This window comes from Acartia tonsa, chromosome 4 (assembly GCF_053477335.1).
Source record: "Acartia tonsa isolate MP-2025a chromosome 4, ASM5347733v1, whole genome shotgun sequence".
Taxonomy (NCBI): Eukaryota; Metazoa; Arthropoda; class Copepoda; order Calanoida; family Acartiidae; genus Acartia; species Acartia tonsa.
The window spans coordinates 3,354,770-3,374,070 of record NC_137263.1 but is presented as its reverse complement, the minus strand read 5'-3'; the positions used below and the strand labels follow the sequence as shown (position 1 = coordinate 3,374,070).

General features: G+C 32.7%; 2 protein-coding genes across 2 annotated transcripts in view; both read left to right on the top strand.

Annotated features, from left to right (window-relative positions):
• Positions 1-4,212: 4,212 nt before the first annotated feature.
• The window catches only part of LOC145318151 (uncharacterized), a 61,283-nt gene continuing 46,194 nt past the window's right edge, over positions 4,213-19,301 (top strand). The window contains exons 1-2 of the mRNA XM_080159498.1: positions 4,213-4,269; positions 4,721-4,790. Of these exons, the coding sequence (XP_080015624.1) occupies positions 4,224-4,269; positions 4,721-4,790 (116 nt within the window). The 5' untranslated portion in view covers positions 4,213-4,223. The remainder of the gene's footprint in view (positions 4,270-4,720; positions 4,791-19,301) is intronic.
• On the top strand, positions 12,198-16,370 carry LOC145317946 (uncharacterized). The gene is made up of 6 exons (XM_080159235.1): positions 12,198-12,225; positions 12,757-12,872; positions 13,137-13,311; positions 13,779-14,205; positions 14,810-14,965; positions 15,386-16,370. Exons 1-6 carry the CDS (start codon positions 12,198-12,200, stop codon positions 15,975-15,977), a joined length of 1,494 nt encoding a protein of 497 aa, XP_080015361.1. The 3' UTR covers positions 15,978-16,370.

Genomic DNA, 19,301 nt, shown 5'->3' with positions numbered 1-19,301 from the left:
GAGTATTTTTTCTCCTTTATTTTTTTTTTCCTGCGGGACCAACACCTACGGTGCTATAACTCTGTGGGACTAGCCAGTACCCAATTTAACCTAACCTAACCTGACCGTACTACATTTGTTGTTTTTAAATAATATCTATAATACAAAGTAGAATGATGTCTGTCCGTCCGTCCGCCTGTCTGTCCGTCTGTCCCTTAAGATCTCGGTAACCACTGAACCGATCGGATTCTACCCTTCAGGGAATATACCTACTGGTCCTGTGGTGGTTTTATGTTATTTTCTTAGGGGGTGGGACACCCCCCCCCCAAACCCCCCTCCATTTTTTTGATGATGCAGATGATACGAACTATTTGGTGCTGCACCACATGTACTACATTTTTTTAATTACCCCTTGGGGCAAAGCCCCTAGAGGCTAGGGGGCAAATCCGCTGGATAATATAAAAACGGAGTAATTTTGTTTATCATATTTTTAGGTGTACATCAATTGATTGTTCAGTTTCCTATCCTTTAAGATCCCAGAACCGTAATTTACTACAAATAAACGTTTTTAATGATAATAATCTGTTTATATCATCTTTCACTCCTATAAAGTACGGTTCTCAATAATTAAAGCAAACCTTTTATAGAACACGAACCGTGAGAAAGGTGTAAGTCATGTTGATTTAATATCGATAATTATATGTTGTTATACATCAACAAAAGATTGTAGTCCTAATGTCAATATAATAATACTATCGTATACACCACTTTAGTTTTTAAAAAGTTATAGTAAACAAAAATTCTTTTGAAGAAAGATTACTTTTACCCATCGTGGTTAACAAAACTGGTTTTAAACTTACAATTTTTATTTTAATATCAGCGGAAAACTGTCTGTCTATAATACGAGGTGATAAGAATTTTTTTTTTTCATTCTTGTTCTGATTAAATAATGATTGAGAAAAAAAGATCTAGTTATGACAAGAATTGTCTCTAAAGAAAGTTTAAAAATGTGTTTTAATCAGGGAGGGAGGGGACATTGGATTGTAAATGATATAGGTCCCCAAAGTTTTACACACGTTCTTTCATATGTTTGGTAATAAACTTTGGGTAATGTTATTAAATCTTGATTGGGCTGTGGTCGAAAAAACTTCCACTAATAATTTAAATCTAAATAAGGTTTAAATTTGTTTATCATGATTGGGACTTTGCATCAATCAATCGTCTATTGTCTTATCCCTTAAGATTCCTGGTTGTATGCAAGGATAATAATTTATCCTCTTATGCCCTATCCCCGTATTCCCTGGTATTTAAGGGTTACTAAATGTCTAATGAATGTTAGAAATATATTGTAATATAATTCTTTACAATGAACTATTATTGGCAATAATTATTCGTTTTTTCCATTATGGCTTCAAAACATAATAATATTATCTGGATTAGAACCATTTCCGAGCAATACTGAAAAATTATGTATCTTATTATAAATAATTTTCCACGAATAAAACAATCATAAAATTCTAATATCCGTAAAAAGCTGTATATAATGCGATATGATTAATAACTATTATTCATAAAAATCACAGTTTTGACTTAATCAAAGCGTTTAATATTCCAAAATTTTAAGGAAAAATCCAGCTTTATAAATTGTTTGTTGTTATATTTTCTGTCATTCAAAGTAAACATATTCGTATCAATTACATTTTAAAGTTATTCTAACTGAAATGATTAAAAAAGAATCAATTTTATCATCCAATGCACTTAGATTTAAAAATTATGGAGGCTTAATTCAGGGTCCGATTTTGTACAGAGTATTTTTTGTATGGTTTTCTGAAGTATTTTCAAAAAAGATTTTTTTGCTAATGGACAAAAAAGAGTTTAAAATAACTATATAAACCTGTGTACAATCTCAAACTACTTGGTGTCTGTCATCATAAAACCTTGTAGCTAAGTATTGGTCATCTTTGTAACCTCTCAGTTTTCTGAGGGTTTCAGTTTTCTATTTTTACCTGAGATTGTAAAAGGATAAAGCTTTCAAAGCAAAATCTTAAAATATGAATTTCTAGGACGATTTGGCATAATTAATAATCGATTATCTTCTATAACTAAGTCTTAAAATGTACATTTATCTACATTAAGCATCCTGCATTTGAATAATTTTAAGATAGATATTTAATAATTTTGATCATTAAATGCGTTTGTCTATGAAGCTTTGCATTTATGAAAGTTGCCATTCTAGTTCTACGTGAAAACTAGAAGAATTCTGAACAATTGTAAAAGTGAGTGTTAAGTGTATTTTTAGACATAATTATTTTTACAAGTTTTATCTTCCCTTATCTGCAAGGATCCAAAGGGATAAGATAATGGAAGACGAATAGATGTACATCCCCAATGAACATAAACAAAATCACACTTTCTGTAGGTCAAAACTATTAGTTGGGAAGAAATCACATAAAAAATCTACAAAATTTAAATAAAATCATATGTCAATAATCCTTCTATGATTTGGTTTAATTTTTGTAGATTTTTAATGTGATTTTGGTGGATTTTTCACGACAACAATTTTGCCCCACTAAGCGATTAGTGCGGCCAATTTTTTTAAAGAATCCACCTCTGGTTAAAAACCAACCAATCAAAATTGAATTAGAGTACTCAAAGTTGTTAAGCCAACAAATGAGATAATAAAACTTTGGACATCTGTGTAATTTATAGTCCAGAAAAATTAAGAAGTTTCTTGGAAAATAATGAGAGATTTAATTTCGAAATATTATTTAAACAAGATGCCTAATTTTTCAATAGTTTGTTTCAATTTATCCTTAGATTAAATTGCTAAAAACTTTTGTTATAGCTGCACTAATTATGGGAGTATTTGTACATGTTCTTGTAAAATTAAAAGTATGTATTTAGTTAGGTAAAATATGCAGAGAGAGAGGGAACATTAGGCTGCTTATTACTCTAGGCCCAAAATTTTTATAATAATATTTTCTTATTTATTGGCTTAACAACATTGGGGACTTTAGTGAATTTTGATTGGTTGGATCATTAAGTTGAGTGTTCAAACGTTTCCATCACTAATTTTGATTTACTGGAGAGGTAATTTTGTGTATCATCATATTGGGGATGTACATCAATTTATCGGCCATTGTCTTATCCCTTTAGATCCCTGAAAATATGTGTGTGTGTGTGTGTGTGTGTGTGTGTGTGTGTGTGTGTGTGTGTGTGTGTGTGTGTGTGTGTGTGTGTGTGTGTGAGTGTGTGTGTGTGTGTGTGTGTGTGTGTGTATGTGTGTGTGTATGTGTATGTGTGTGTATGTGTGTGTGTGTGAGTGTGTGTGTGGGTGTGACTGTGTGTGTGTATGTGTGTGTGTGTGTGTATATAATTGCAATTGTTTAACATAGTTAGGAAGAGTTAACCTATCAAATTATACAATTGTTTTAATTTTCTAGTACTTTTTTCGTAAAAATCGTAGCTACTCTATAATCTGAAACGTCCGTCCGTATGTCAGTTATGTTTATGGGGAAATGTGATTTTTTTGGTTGCTATTAAAGATAGACTGCTGAATTTTGTGTTAAGATTCTTCATACCATTGAGCATATCCTTATATAAAAGTAACAGGATGTCTATCTGTTGTCTGTGTGTCTGTCTCTACCGTAGGATCTAGCTAACTGCTGGAACGATATGGTTCTCCTTTACAATGTAGCTTCTCAATTAGTAGGAAGGTTTATAACTATTTTTAATTCTTTTCAAAACTAGAATTATAATAGATAGGGGGGGGGGGAGGTGTAGTCGACTCCCCCTTCCCCCTGAAAATCCTCTATTCCATTAGGAAAGAAATATTTTCTCCACTTATATTGTAGATAGAAGCTTGGAATAACCTTTGAAGATTCTCAATTTTCGTTATTACCAAAGCTTAGCTACAAATAAATAATGGAGGCCATCCTTGTTTTGTACATAGAACTATTTTTTTTTATTAGTAAATAAAATTAAGATCCAAATTTTCTAAAAGATATTTGTGTATGATGAGTTATATGTGTGCAATTTGCTAGAGTGTATTAAGATACGTGACAAAAAACGTCTTGGACAAATACTACATAATTTAATATCTAAAACCTACTAATAATGACGAGACAACAAATAATATTTGATTTAATACTAAAACTATTTTAAAATATGATATTTAATGATTTCAAAAATGAGTAAGATTTATTGTCAATATTTAATAATGTTCTAAGATATTTCCAGAAAATATGAACTTATTAAACTTATTTGTGTGTTTTATTGTCATGAAACAAGGTACTATTTGAAAACCAAGCTTTTCTATAATAATGGTAAGTCAGTCTGTAACGGTAAGACTGAAGACATGTCCTGTCGATGATTCCTATAACAATTAGGTACTCTATAATCATTACCAGAAAGACAGTACGTCCATTTTACATTTTTAGAAATTTTGATTTGTATAATTAATTATCCTATTCACTAGATTATTATAATAATGATTCCTAGGACAAAAGGTACAATATTATAAGCAAGCCATCTCTATATTCAAATCCTAAAAATGATAGTATGCCCTTTTAGCCCTGTATTTGCCCAATTTTGCAACAAATTTATGCACATCTTTGTAGACTTACAAATTAATGTTCCTTTTATTGATTTTTGACACTCTGCAAGAGTTACTGTTCGTTTGTCCTTCCTTCTGGTTTTAGAGCTTCGCTTTTATGAATGTTGTCATCCTTGTTTTATTTAGTGAAGTGTCACATTCGGTTGGTCTGGCCTAAGCAGATGTACCCCCCTTGGGATTTCATGCCTATCAATGAGTAAGTTGGGTCAGTTGAATCAGAGTTGCTGATTGTGTACACAGTTTCCCCAGGTTCTACGAAATACCACAAAATTTCACCCTTTTTACCGGAAAAGTGGTAAAGCTGGTCAAGCTGGTAAAATTTACCAGTTTCGTGGTAAATTTTACCAGCAAAAATTTTAGCCAAAAAATTAGTAAAATTTTACCATTTTTTTTGTAAAATTTGACGAAACAAAAAACCCCGTTTTTTGTGTTTTAAATTAAAAACAGCTCTTCATAATCAGTTGTAGTACTTTAAAATAATGACTTCTATACAATGAAGCCTAAATTTAAAATTTTTTTTTTTTTTTTAAATTTTACCACTTTTGGAAGTTTTACCAAAAATGTGGTCAATTTTACAACTCTATTTTTCAGGTTAAGTCCGAATTTTCGGACTTAGACAAAAAAACGCAATTTGGTCAATTTTTACCAAAAAGTTGGTAAAATTTGACAAGGTATTTTTTTAGGCTAAGTCCAGATTTTTGGACTCTGACAAAAAAAATGAACTTGGTAAAATTTGACCAACTTTTTGGTAAAAATTGACAAGGTAAATTTTTAGGCTAAGTCCAGATTTTTGGACTTTGACAAAAAAAAAACTTGGTAAAATTTGACCAACTTTTTGGTAAAAATTGACAAGGTAAATTTTTAGGCTAAGTCCAGATTTTTGGACTTTAACAAAAAAAAAAACTTGGTAAAATTTGACCAACTTTTTGGTAAAAATTGACAAGGTAAATTTTTAGGCTAAGTCCATATTTTTGGACTTTAACAAAAAAAAAAACTTGGTAAAATTTGACCAACTTTTTGGTAAAAATTGACAAGGTAAACTTTTAGGCTAAGTCCAGATTTTTCAGACCTAATACTTTCCAAACAAACATCCTTCTACTTAATGATAAAAATCGCAAATAAAATATAATGAGGAAATATTCAGACCTAATACTTTCCAAACAAACATCCTTTTACTCAGCACTATTTGCTTTCGTTATATGGAATATGAAATTAATAAAATATGATGATAATGATTTTAATTAGAATTTATTTCATATTATAACATAACAGGTCATTAAATATAGATATTATCCAGGTCAATACTGAAACTACAAAACTTACTAGTATCGTTTCTGTAAATAACATACCATACACCTGTCAAATGTGTAATAAAGTCAATATTTTTTAGAATTTTAGCTTGTGGAATGTTTGGAGCTCTCGAGTAGAACTTAATTAACTGACACAAATTTTCTCGGTTCTACATTGTTGTCATAATAAACACTGATTGGGCGGATTGTAATCAATACGCTTTATTTGTTAATAAAGTCAATATTTTTTAGAATTTTAGCTTGTGGAATGTTTGGAGCTCTCGAGTAGAACTTAATTAACTGACTAACAAATTTTCTCGGTTCAACATTGTCGTCATAATAAATAATGAAATTTTTTGTATAATCTGTGACTGTTACATGTTGAGATGGAACTCAAGTTGTTCTCCATGGAACTGCAAAGCTCCACACTTCAAAACTGGTTCAACTCCAAAATCCTGAAAAAGAATATTCATTTTTAAATTAAGCAAAGGATTAACAAATCAAAAAGGCCTTACAAAAAGGAAAGTTAACTGTTTTGGGAAAATTTCATGGAGAAAGTAGATACAGCTTGTGTACGTGCCTGCTTATTAGAGAAAGTTTAATTCAGTTATCAATACATAACCAGACTGAGAGAAACTAAGAATGTCTTATAACGGGAATTTGGAGTTATGGTATGAATTAAATAGTCGTATGTTAGTTTTAAGAGAGAGTCTAGAGATTAGAGCCAGAACTGACAATGTCGAGATCCAGAGGGAGGTTTGTAAGAGGTTATATCAGCATGGATGGATTACTACACATCTTAATCGCTGCCGTCCTTCCCCTCTGCTGCCCGCCGCTGCCCAGGCTGCCGAACTGGCAGCTGTTCTTCACGAAGTAAACATGCACGAGGATGAATGTAATGCTGTTTAGATTTTAATAATATCCTGAATGTACTGTTTCAATAATATAAAGTAGTAAAATCTAATTTTAAATAGCTACCTATCTAGTACGTTATTTTTATGTATTAACTTTTGTCTAACCAGTTTAATATCTATCTAATAAATTTAATAATAGCTTAATTGTTAATATAATTTAGTATACAGTTTCATGAAGGTAGTTCGATGTGTGTCTGTGTATATTAACTTCATATTTGTTACGCTTGTATACATGGAAAATACCTTTTGGGGGCGAGGTGTTGCCGTAGTTGCGTGTAGGATTATTCCAACTATCTTTTATTACAAATAATTAAACACTTACTTTTAACGGATGAATTTCTGATGGCAACAGCTTCATGTTGGTGCAAGAAATATTCCACGATCGAATTGCGGTCAGCTTATAATCAGAGAATACACCCAGCTGTGTGCGAAGCTAAACCTGAAAAAGAATATTAATTGAAATATAATTTATATATATTTTCAATATTATTTTACATAAAACACATCTTATAATATCTTTCTATTAAGGGTATAAAAATTCGTTACGCTTAAAACAATCATAAACCTTAAAGGGCGAATATAGGTTGGATATAATATGAGCTTATTTTAAAGGTGCTATTATATAGATTATAATAAATAATTTAAAGATAATGACATATCTAATTGTATTAGTCTGTTTACAGCTTATAAAACCTGTCTAACTCAAGATAATATTATGTAATTAGTGTGGTTCCCTAAGAACTCAAACACTCTACCATCACACAAGGCTTCGTAGCAAGGTTGAATTAAAAAGCTTTCGTTAAAGGATAGTCTTAATAACATGGCCTAAAATATCCATGTTCTTATTAAAATTATTTTAACACTTACTTCTATGTAAACCATTCACTAATTGCAGCGCCCATATATTTTCTCACGAATCTGATTCCTCTAAGTCTGAAAAACAATATTAATTGAAATATAATTTGTTAATATTTCTATTATTATTTATATATATTAATAGTAGAATACTTTAAATATTAAGAATAGGATAAAAAGTCGTTCTTATATCATATATCAAAAAGGTTTAAAAAATTATAAAACAAACAGTTTATCGAAGCAGCTTAAAACCATGCGTAAGGTCCTATATTATATTGATTTTTTTATTACATTATTTAAACACTTACTTCTATGTGAGCCAATCTTTAATTGCAGCGCCCAAATAGTTATTTCTGATGAATCAGTGTTGCTGAACCTGAAAAACAATATTCAATTTAAATATAATTTATTAATATTTCTTTTACATTTATATATATTAAACCCCTTAAAGAATTATTTAATATTAAGAATAGGATAAAAAGTGTTTCTTAGATCAAATCAAAAAGGCTTAAAACAATTATCCTATTATATAAATATATTAATATTGTTCTCTTTTACAACGAAGCTTTTTATTTATTTTAATCTATAGCTGAAACTCAAATTAAAAATAGGATGAGGCCTCGACTTTTCTCTTCCTACTTTAAGTGCCCCTAGAGGCTTCTAAGGGGCATAGCCGCTAGTAAAACTTAAACCGTTAATCGAAGGCAGCCTAAAACCGTACGCTCAAGGTCCTATATTATTAATGTTTTTATATTAAAATTATTTAAACACTTACTTTTACGCAAACCACTCTTTGATTGCAGGGTCCATATACTAACAGCCAAGACTGGTAGACACGTACTTTTTTAAACTTCTGAATATCAGCTCTCTAGAATTCTTAAATGACATTCATATAAATCTTGTGAGATGGACCATCTCCTGTCAATCATACTTGGATATAACACGTATTTTCTCTAAGAGACTTGAAATAACACTCATTGTTTTCAATAGTTTTCAATCGGTATAGCGGCATTCATGCACATGCTCTGTACAGGTATACAACTTTATATTGAAAAATATTTCTTTTATATCCATTGCAATATATTTTTTTATATTTTATCGATGATATTTCATTTAAGTCATTGCAAAAATATATTACATTCACATTAAAAAAAATTTACATTAATTTAAACTTTCGTAACCCTGTTTTCACAATATCAAATCAGCGTGCTCGACAAAGTTGCCAAACTTTAAAAAACACCTTATGTATATAATATCATTTTAATATTTTACCGGTTAATTAATTAAAACTGCATAACTTATATAATTCATGAAATGTTATTATTCGTTGCATTTTTACGATTAAAAATATAACCTGTCTTGCAAAGTGTTTTGCCACCTATTCAATCTGTATGTTGGCAACCGTAACTTTCCATCGGCGCAATATTCAACTGCACTATATGACTATATGCATTTTTGTATTTTAGTAATCATTTTTAGTGAAATTACAGTGAATTTTTAAGTTAATATGTAACATTCTGTTTTATAATTCAAATTTTATCATTAAATATTGAGAATTCTTTGTAAAATATTCTTCGTATTCGTTTTTTCTCCCATTTTTGGGACTCTTTTTAGCTTACGTAATATACAGGACTTTTTTTAATGTAAAATTAATAAATATATTTCTTGCATCGTAGTATAAACGGATTTTCGCAAATATAGGAGTACAATTATAAGAATGAAACTACTTTTTTTGCCCAGAGGTGCTGGAGGCACTGGCTAAAAATAACTGTTTTTAATCTTATGCTTTTAGATTTTTATATTCGTAGAAAACCATGGATATAATACGATATGCTAGTTACCTAGTTTTTTTGCGTATGAATGAGAACACCTGTTCCTATCCACCGGATTCGAATGAATACGAGCTATTTTTATTTTGTAATTTTTTATTTCTTAAATATTCTACCTTTTCAGATAGTTCTGAATAACAGGCTATTCAAGTCAATCACCTGGACGCGTACATCATAATAACAGGTATGGGTGTATATTAGCTGTATAAGATTTATTTTTTTTCTCCTGCTACAAAATTTGTTTTAAATAAATAATTGTTTAAGGACAAATAAAATACCGGAAAGTTAAAAAACATTAATCACACCCCTCCCAAAAATAAACAAGACAAACAAAATAATCATTCTTCAAATTAGGATGAATCCATACCAATACCACGAGCTGCATGACAGATGGGACGCCCTCATGGTTAGGATGTTGAGACTCTTCTCCAAGCTAAATATTCGAGTTCAAGAAGAATCATGTGGCATTGATGACGCTGTTGAAATAGTAAAACTGTTATACCATCACGGTTGGGTAGAGACACACTTAAAGAAGAATGAACCTATGCCCGAGAATCTCTACGAGAACGAGAGACCCCGCCTGGATGATACCGAGAGATATGTCATTGACCATGAAGCCGACTGTGCACCTTTCCTCACCAACGTCAGCCCTTTTTTCTAAATAAAACCCATAGTAACACATATCTTTTCTTAATTTAGATTAACCTGCCCGGCCCTGCTAATATTCAAGACCATGAGTTCTTCAGATTCTGACGAGCAGGAAAGAATAAGGAAAGGTAAAAACTACGAAATTATTGCAGGGGTGTATATTCTGCTCCGGGGGGGGGGGGGGGGGGGAGGGGGAAAAAAGAAATAAGTGGATCAATGATGGAAGTTGCTTCAAATCACCTGCTCTTGTTCATGGCTAGTTGTCTTTTGTAGCAGGGGAAAAAATTGTTTTTAACCAAAAAATGTTTCAGAATTCTTTGAGTTTCTTCATTAAAAAACGCTTTAGTTTTCTCATTTTTAATTCAATGTTCTTTCCTTTCAGGGAAGAGAAAGGAGAAGCTAGGAGAAGCCGAGCTCGCCGCCGGCGATTTCATCCAGCCTCCGGATATCCATGCTGAAAGCGAATTGTAATTGTAATTTGTGGCGTTATCCTCTTAGAAAATTTTGTTTGTATTATTTAACTCCCCATCCCCCCCCCCCCAAACTAAATTGCTGGGTTAGGTTAGGCTAGGTTAAGTTATACGGCTAGGTAGAGGCCAGGGGCCGTTTTTCTAGGGGGGGGGGGGGGGGTATTTCCTAAGAGGATAACATCAATTTGTTCTTTCAGAACATTTACGTTAAAGGGCGAATATAGGTTCGATATGATATGAGCTTATATGAAAGGTGCCATTTCATACTTTTAGAATATCTATGCCAAATTTAAAAATTCAAAAAAATCCTTAAGTAAATTTTGCAATTTTCTGTTTCAATTGAACATATGATAAATGAGATTGACGACAAACGGTTTATTTTAGCCCTTTACAAGACTTTTTTTTGACTATTTTGCTTAAGTTTGATTGACTATTACAATGGCACGCATCTTAAATGATAATTTAAATGTTTATTATTTTAGATTATATACTCTTTAATTCAATTTTTAAAAAGCGTAGAAATAATTTGCGTAAAAGTTTTGACTAGGGTAAATAATACGTCTTAAAGTTTATTTTCTGTACAAAGATCATTGGTTAATTCTGGAAAATATAAAAACCCTGATGTACGCAATTTTAACACACACACACACAAACCTTAAAAAAACAGGGATTTGAAATCATTCTTCCTCCAAGAAAATTTTATCAATTATTTTTTTTTACTTTTTACATTATTTGATGTTTTTTTTAACTTTTAAATATTTTACTTTATATAATTTGTATTAAGGTAGAAGATGGGTATATTTACCCCTGATTAATTGGTTTCCACGTTATTACGACTATCCTTTAACGAAAGCTTTTTAATTCAACCTTGCTACGAAGCCTTGTGTGATGCTAGGGTAATTGAGTTCTTAGGGAACCACACTTATTACATAATATTATCTTGAGTTAGAAAGGTTTTAAGCTATAAACAGACTTATACAATTAGATATGTCAATATCCTTAAGTTATTTATAATCTATATAATGGCACCTTTGAAATAAGCTCATATTATATCAAACCTATATTCGCCCTTTAACCTCTCTTTGATTGCAGCGCCCATATATTTTATAATTAAGTACCCATGGTGACAGAGCTCGAGCCCCACTGGTCGTGCAGATATATAATTTCCTGCATATAAACATTAATAAACATTATTTACCCCTAAAGCCGACGATTACGTATGCACGTGTACAGTTTTTTAAGCTTCTGGCTATAGCTCTCTAGGAGATCTTAATTGATATGTTTTATTTTTTGTTTTTTTTTTATAATATTTTTGTTATGTTGTTTTCGTTGTTTTACATTATTTATTTTATAGCAAATTAACAAATTTTCTGGGTTCAACACTGTCGTTATAATAAAACTCCATGCAACTGCAGAATTCTGCAAAAGTCACGACCAGTGGGGCTCGATTATATATGCGTTCGTCGGCTTTTCAGGGAAGGCAGGAAATTTATATAGGTATTATCCAGGTCAGGACTGGAACAAACAAAATTTTATGTATATTGTATATAGTTACTTTTTTCAAAGTAAAAAAATGTCAGACCAACGCTGGATGACGTATGTATAATTGGATCACAATTTTGATAGGTAAGTTTAATCAATTTTATAGACAATCAAAGAATAAATAAGGGTATTTTCTTATGTTTGTAACTCTAACTCTTTATTTTGTGAGTTCCTTTGACATTTAATTTTGGTTTCAAAAAGTGTCACTCCCCCCCCCCCCCTTTTTTTACTTTCTCCTTCTTTCGTTATATGTAAACAATTAATAACCTTATTATTATAACCAGGGGTGTATATTCTGCATAAGATTTATTTTTTTTCCCCTGCTACAAAATTTTTTATTTTTTTTCCCCCCTAGATTTTTCTGAAAAAGTAGGGGGGGAAATAGAAAAATATTTAAAGAACTCTATATTTCATTTATTTTATCCCTCCTACCACACATTTTTTTAGTTTTTTTAACCAAGGAGGGGGGCAAAATGGAAAAAATGTTTTCAGTTTTCTTAATTTTTACATTTTTTTTCCCTCCAACCACTTATTTTTTATTTCCCCCCCCCCCCTGAGCAGGGGATCCCATGCAGAATATACATCCCTGATTATAACATATACTTCTTATTTCAGGAGTTACCTATACACCCCTGTTAGACGTTATTGAAATGGGAGACAATTTGATTGGTACACTCTCTAAAGCTCTACTGAAGCGTATAAGAAGTGGAGATAAGAGGAAAAATGTACAGGTGACTTTTTACAACTAATTATTTCTACATATTTAAGATGAGACCTTACTTTTCATTACTGTACTTAAAGTATAATCTATGCTCGACTTTAATTTCTATTTTTCACTTGCAGTCAGCGCACTATAAACATGCTTGCTCTTACACCAGTATAGTCATATGTACTATAATCAATTGACACGTGTAGCTTGCCCAAATAACGATCCATAACAACTCCCCTATATTATTTTAAATAAGTAATTCACTAATTATGTAATCTTTTTCCAGTTGCAGCATAAACTGAGGACCATAAGAAAACTCTTCTGTAATGCAACGAGAGCCAGAAGTAAATACTGGCGCAAGAAACATCAACAAAGTGAAGACAGTCAGCCATTACTAGAAGAAGAACAGCAGGAGGATTTGATGGATGTGGAATATGAGAACGAAACTGCATCGTCAAAAGGTAACCTACAATATCTGTAATATAAAGTAGAACGATGTCGGTCTGTCTGTTTGTTGTTTGTTTGTCCAAATTCCCACAAACATTGTCTCCCAATTTTTGTTTTTTATTTTCCTTTCAATCTAAATTTCAAACAATTGGTTTGATCAAACGTTAGTTAAGTTTGTCTCAAGATATCCTTGTTCCAGGGGTGTATATTCTACATGGGATCCCTTAACCTAACCCACCTTCACCCACTCTCTACATTTATCTACTTTTTCTGGAATTTTTAATTTTTTAACTTTCTAATTTGACTAGTTTTTCTTTACGGCATTATCCTTATACTAAAGTAACAGGATGTCTGTGTGTCTGTTCAAAAGGATCTTGCTAACCGCTGAACCGATTGGGTTCTCCTTTACAGGGTACCTTCACATAGGTCCCGGGAAGGTTTATAACTATAAAACATCATGTTTAACATCGTATTTTTTTAGGTAAAGTTTGTACAGGCTGCAATACCAACTTCACAAAGGAAACCGAAAGTTTATGTTATCAATGCTACGCAAACCAAGTTTTGGAGCGATTAAATAACAATCCTGAAGAAACGGACTACATTAATATTGTTGTAGACAATATTAACAACAATAATACCAACGATAATAATGATGCAGACAATGACAGCATTCAAGATGCCGAGGACTGGGAACACGTCGAATTGTTTGATATACCTGAAGATGATTTTGACCCAGATGATGACGATGACCCTGATGACGAACCTGATGGCGATCATGACGGGGATCCCTTCAAACATCTTACAGAACTTGAGAAAGAAATTGTTAATGATTTCAGAAGCGTTTGTGTTCAAGACAACCCCATCTCTCACCACAAAGTTAGAATCATCCTGGCGATTCTGAAACGCTTGTGTATTTTCAAATTTCCGTCATATAATACATTATTCAAACCCAAATACAAAGTTGAAATCAAAGAAAACAAATATAATCCTACAAATGCTCCTGGTTCACTGATTGAGTGCAGGTATGTTTATATACGATTTAGAAAGCGTAGCATTTCTATAATCATTACCAGAATTTCCGTACGTCCATTTTAAACATGTCGATTTTTCTCCTTTTTTAACAACAAACTTTCAAGTGTTCTAATTATCAGTTTGATCATTCTTTGGTATATTGCTTCCTGCGACAACTTCAGAACAATATTATAAGCGAAGCCACTCTATAATTAATTCCTTAAAATTTAAGTATGTGCATAAACCTTATCCTTCTTCAAGCATTTTTTTTTAACAAATTTACTTACATACAATTTTGGTTCGACTTTAATATTTTTAAATTCAGTTCAGATACTTCACAATTGTTAATGTCCGTTTGTCGTACCGTTTCAGTGCTTTGGTTTTTATGGATGTTGTCATCCTTGTTCCATTACTTTTCATCGTAATATTATTTGGAGCCCGATGGTGCAAAATTTCTTTGAATTATGCAAGTTTTAGTTAAAAATATATTTCTTTTTCCAGATTCCCTACCTATGAGATCCTCCAAGACGCCATCACAGACTATAAACGGTTGAATGGACAACAGGCCGTTGATGATCATATAACTTTTGACATCTCGGGCGACGGAGTGAAAGCAGCTCAGGGATCTCATATCTCCTATTATACTGTCTGGATTAGGTAAGTAATTAATATATTGTGGATTTGAAAGGGTTGGGTTGGGATAAAGTTCTTTTCATATACAGCATGACCCTCGAAAAGGTATTTTTTAGGATTGGCAGCCTATATTTCAAAGGATATCAAAATATTTGTTTTACATCAATTGACAGCCCAGATTTTTAAAGCCAAAGTTTAGGAAACCATTCAATAAACAAATAAGAAAGAAAACTAAGTTTACAATTGATACTTTTTTCTAGTGCATTCATATATAAAAATCTGTCTTACTGTATACCAGGACTTAATTAATACCATAAGTAAACCTAGTTTTTACCACTTTTACGGTAAAATTTTACCAGCCTTTACGTTTTATAAATCAGTGACTACAATTTTAAGTCTAAGGTATTAAATGCTATTATTATTAATTCTTCTTTATTATTTCAGGTTATTCTTCAACAAAGATTTCAGTGTTATATTGCCAGTCAGCATATTTGAGAAGACGAGGAAGCGTCCCTACAGTTACAACTTTCTGGATAATGTTACCCGATTCATCAACAAACTAATTCAAGAAGGATTACCTGGACATACCTTTCAATGTAGAACCATCATCCACGATGCCGTTGCCAGAGCCGATGTATTCGGCCTTCTTGGCCATGGATCAAAAAATGGATGCCCACACTGTGACCTTCCAGGGATGGCTTTTTCACAGACTTATCTCCGTCAAAAGAACTTGGTATTGTTCGAATCAATGAATGTATTTTACCCCAGTGACAGTCAAAATATGGGTACGCCGAGGTCTGACGAGAAATTCCGCAAGTATGAGGAAAATAATCAGAACATGAAAACCAGTTTTTCTGACCTTGACCCGAGCTTGGATTTAATACAAGATTGCCCCAGTGATCCGATGCACGCGTTGCACCTGGGCTATGTAAAGAAAGTGATGACGTACCTGAAGAAAGGACGTAATAGTTATCCAGAATTGGAAGAAGAAGACTTAGTTCAAATGGAGAGAATTACAGGGATGTACTGCATTTGACTAAAGAAATGACGCGTAAAATAGGTGTTTTCTTCACGCATTTCTCGGCACTGCGATAAAATTCTGCAGTTTTGGATTTATGTCTATTACACATTATTTGTACGCCTTGTTATGCCGCTTAAAAGAGTGTTAGTTTGAAAAGTTTAAAGAACTTAAATTTTGAAAATTTTCTCCTTATCACCCATATTTTACCATGAACTGCAGTAACTCCAATTATAGATGAAATCAACGATCAATTGAAACTTGTTGGCGATTTTGATCGCGTTCCCCGTACGTCCATCATGCGCCTGACAGAGAAGAAGCTAGCCCTCAATTTGAAAAGTTCTGAATTCAAAGTACTGGGCTTCTACCATATGATATTTTATGCAGAGGTAGGTTTTTACCATATTATAATCTTTTTAGAATTTAAAGCTTATTTCAGTATATAGGGCGAAGCCCCTAGAGGCTAGGGGCGAAACAGCTAGTTTTACCTTAAATTATTACAATGTTATTTTTTTCCAGTTGGCAAATCTTAAAGATGAACAACGTCTGATATGCAAGTTTTTATTTCACATATTGCGCAGTCTCGAAGAGCATATAACAACTGAACGTGTGGCTGAGCTCAAGACCATGATAATGGTCCTGAACTCAAAATTGGCGGAGATGTACGGCGAATCGTGCTTGAGTTACAATACTCACATGCTTTACCATATGCCGGAACATGTCCGCCGATTTGGACCATCCATGGCGTTCAGTTGTTATAGTTTCGAAAGTGCCAATCATGTGATATCAACTTACATCCGCGGCTATAATTTTGGCCTTAAAGAGGTTTCAAACAGGTAATACTATTTTTTTTTAGTTGAGTTCCTTTGACTTTTAGTTTTGATTTCAAGAAGTGTCACTTCTCCCCCCCCCCCCACTCTTTACAAATTTTAATGTAATTTTTAAAAATGTAACATAACTTTCTTTCCGTGTATTGCTTCAAACACTTAAGCTATAACGATTTCACCAGCAACATACCTTTAAGTTTAACAGCCATTAATGACATAAATGACATATTTAGATTGTTGATGTATCACACAGTGAAACCGTACATAAATCCGAAGCTGGCTGTCAGGGGAATTAGGACTGCCAACAAACGAAAGTTCGAGAGTAATCAATTCTATACAGACTGCCAAGACCTCTACTTTGTCCCAGACTGCCGTCGTGATAAAACAGTATGGTTGGTCCACAAAGTGAGGACATTTTTTCCGGCATACACCTTTCCTGAAGATTCCAGAATAATAGGTAGGGGTGTATATTTTGCACATGATTAATTGTTGTATAGAAATATTTCATGAACTATATATTTCATCTAATTCCTTTTTAACCTACCACAATTTATTTGTAATTCTCTTATCATGACAGGAGGAGAGTGTGGTAAAGGGGGGGTCTAGGAAATATGAATTAAGTTTTATGGTTTTAAACACTGAAAATATACACCCCTGGTATTAGGAGTAGGCAAGACTGACGATCCCGAAGACTATAGCCATCCTCCAACACAACTAGCCTCCAACCTACTGAAGTACAGAGTAGCATGTATCTCCGTACACCTGTTGCATCAAGATGTCTCCATCGTAATTCCTATCGGAATTTAATTTTGTACATTGAAAGCAGAGAAAGGGGGGGGGGGGGAAATGACACTTTTTAAAACCAAAACTAAAAGTTCCATATTGTACCCCTATAAAACAACTGCCATGCAAAATGTCAGATCTGTAACTGTTTCTTTAGTTCAGTTCCTTTGACTTTTAGTTTTGGTTTCAAAAAGTGTCACTTCCCCCCCCCCCCTTTTGTTATAATATGTATGTAAAATGTTGTAAAATTCAACTGAAGGCCCTTCCCTCTTTATTTGGAATTTATGTGAAATGTACTTTAAAATATTTTTTTCATTAAAATTATTTTTTATAGCTAATTTTAAAAAAGGCATTTCAACTTAATTTAGCAAAACCCTACCTTTTTGGCCATCGATGGGTATGAAGTTAAAGTGTTATAAGTCTAGTCTGTAATTTGAAAGAGTACATGTTTGCAATTTAATTTAATTTTACATAAAATTTTAATTTCTGTCTACACATTTCAGATTTAAAACTATGCAAATTGCCCATGCCAACGACCTGGATAGAACAGCGTAATTTCGACTGGCAATTGACCAAGCTAGATCCCAAAATGACGAGGACTGGAAAGAGTGCTAGTTCTGGAAAGGTAAAAATTATATTTAAGGCCTAATTTACTATTGTACAAATTGCTGCTACCCTTCGCCCTTAAAACTTATAAATTCGCATGTTACCGGATCGAAAGGAAAACCTTATCGGTTCATGCTTAACAGACCACAAAAGATTATTGAGCAAGTATAATTATTTATTAATTTTCCACAGTGTGTTTAACATTTGATATTAGTAATTAAAATTCTAGGGGCGTAGCCACTGCTATCTAATATCTTATTATGCATTGTAAATACAACAATTATTTCTTGTTTTAGAACAACAAGCCTACTGGAGGTGGCAAACCTAATGGAAGTGCCAGAGGTGGAAGTGCCAAAGCTGGAATTCCAAACCTGGAAGTGCCAAACCTGGAAGTGCCAAACCTGGAAGTGCCAAACCTGGAAGTACCAAATCTACTGGAGGTGGCAAAGGTACAACAGCAAAGGTAGGATTTTAAGTTTTATTGTTATCGGTTTTTGGTTTGTTGGTGTTTTGTTGTTATACTAAACTTACTAACATGATGTCTGTTTGTGGGTTTGTACCAACAAATCTCGTTAACCGTTGAACAAATTGGGTCCCTCTAACCATATAACTTAACCTAGCCTAACCTAACACAGTCATTTTGTCGGGAGAGGGGGGGGGGGAGGGTAAAGTTTTAAAAAATAGAAGAAAAAAATTCCTAACAGGATAATGCCGGTGTTGTTTAAAACTATAATCCTCGGTAAGTAATGCTTTACAATAATTATCTATATTATTTTTAGAACACAACTAGAACCACAACATCTCCAATAAGGATTACCCCATCTCCACGGCCACGGCCCCCCTCCGCGAGTCAACGGACCGAGAGAGCTGTAGTTCCTCCTGCAACATCATCACGACCCCAGTCATCACGACCCCAGGGATCATCTGCCCCTTCTGGTAGAACCGTAGAGATGGTAGAAAGCGAGGTATTATTTTTATTTCATTTTGTCATCCAGAGGATACAAATTACAATTATTTAGGATATATATCGACTTAGCCTGGAAAAAATAACTTGTAAGATTTGACTAAATTTTTGGTAAACATTGACCAATAAAAATTTACCTTGTAAATTTTTACAAAGAAGTTG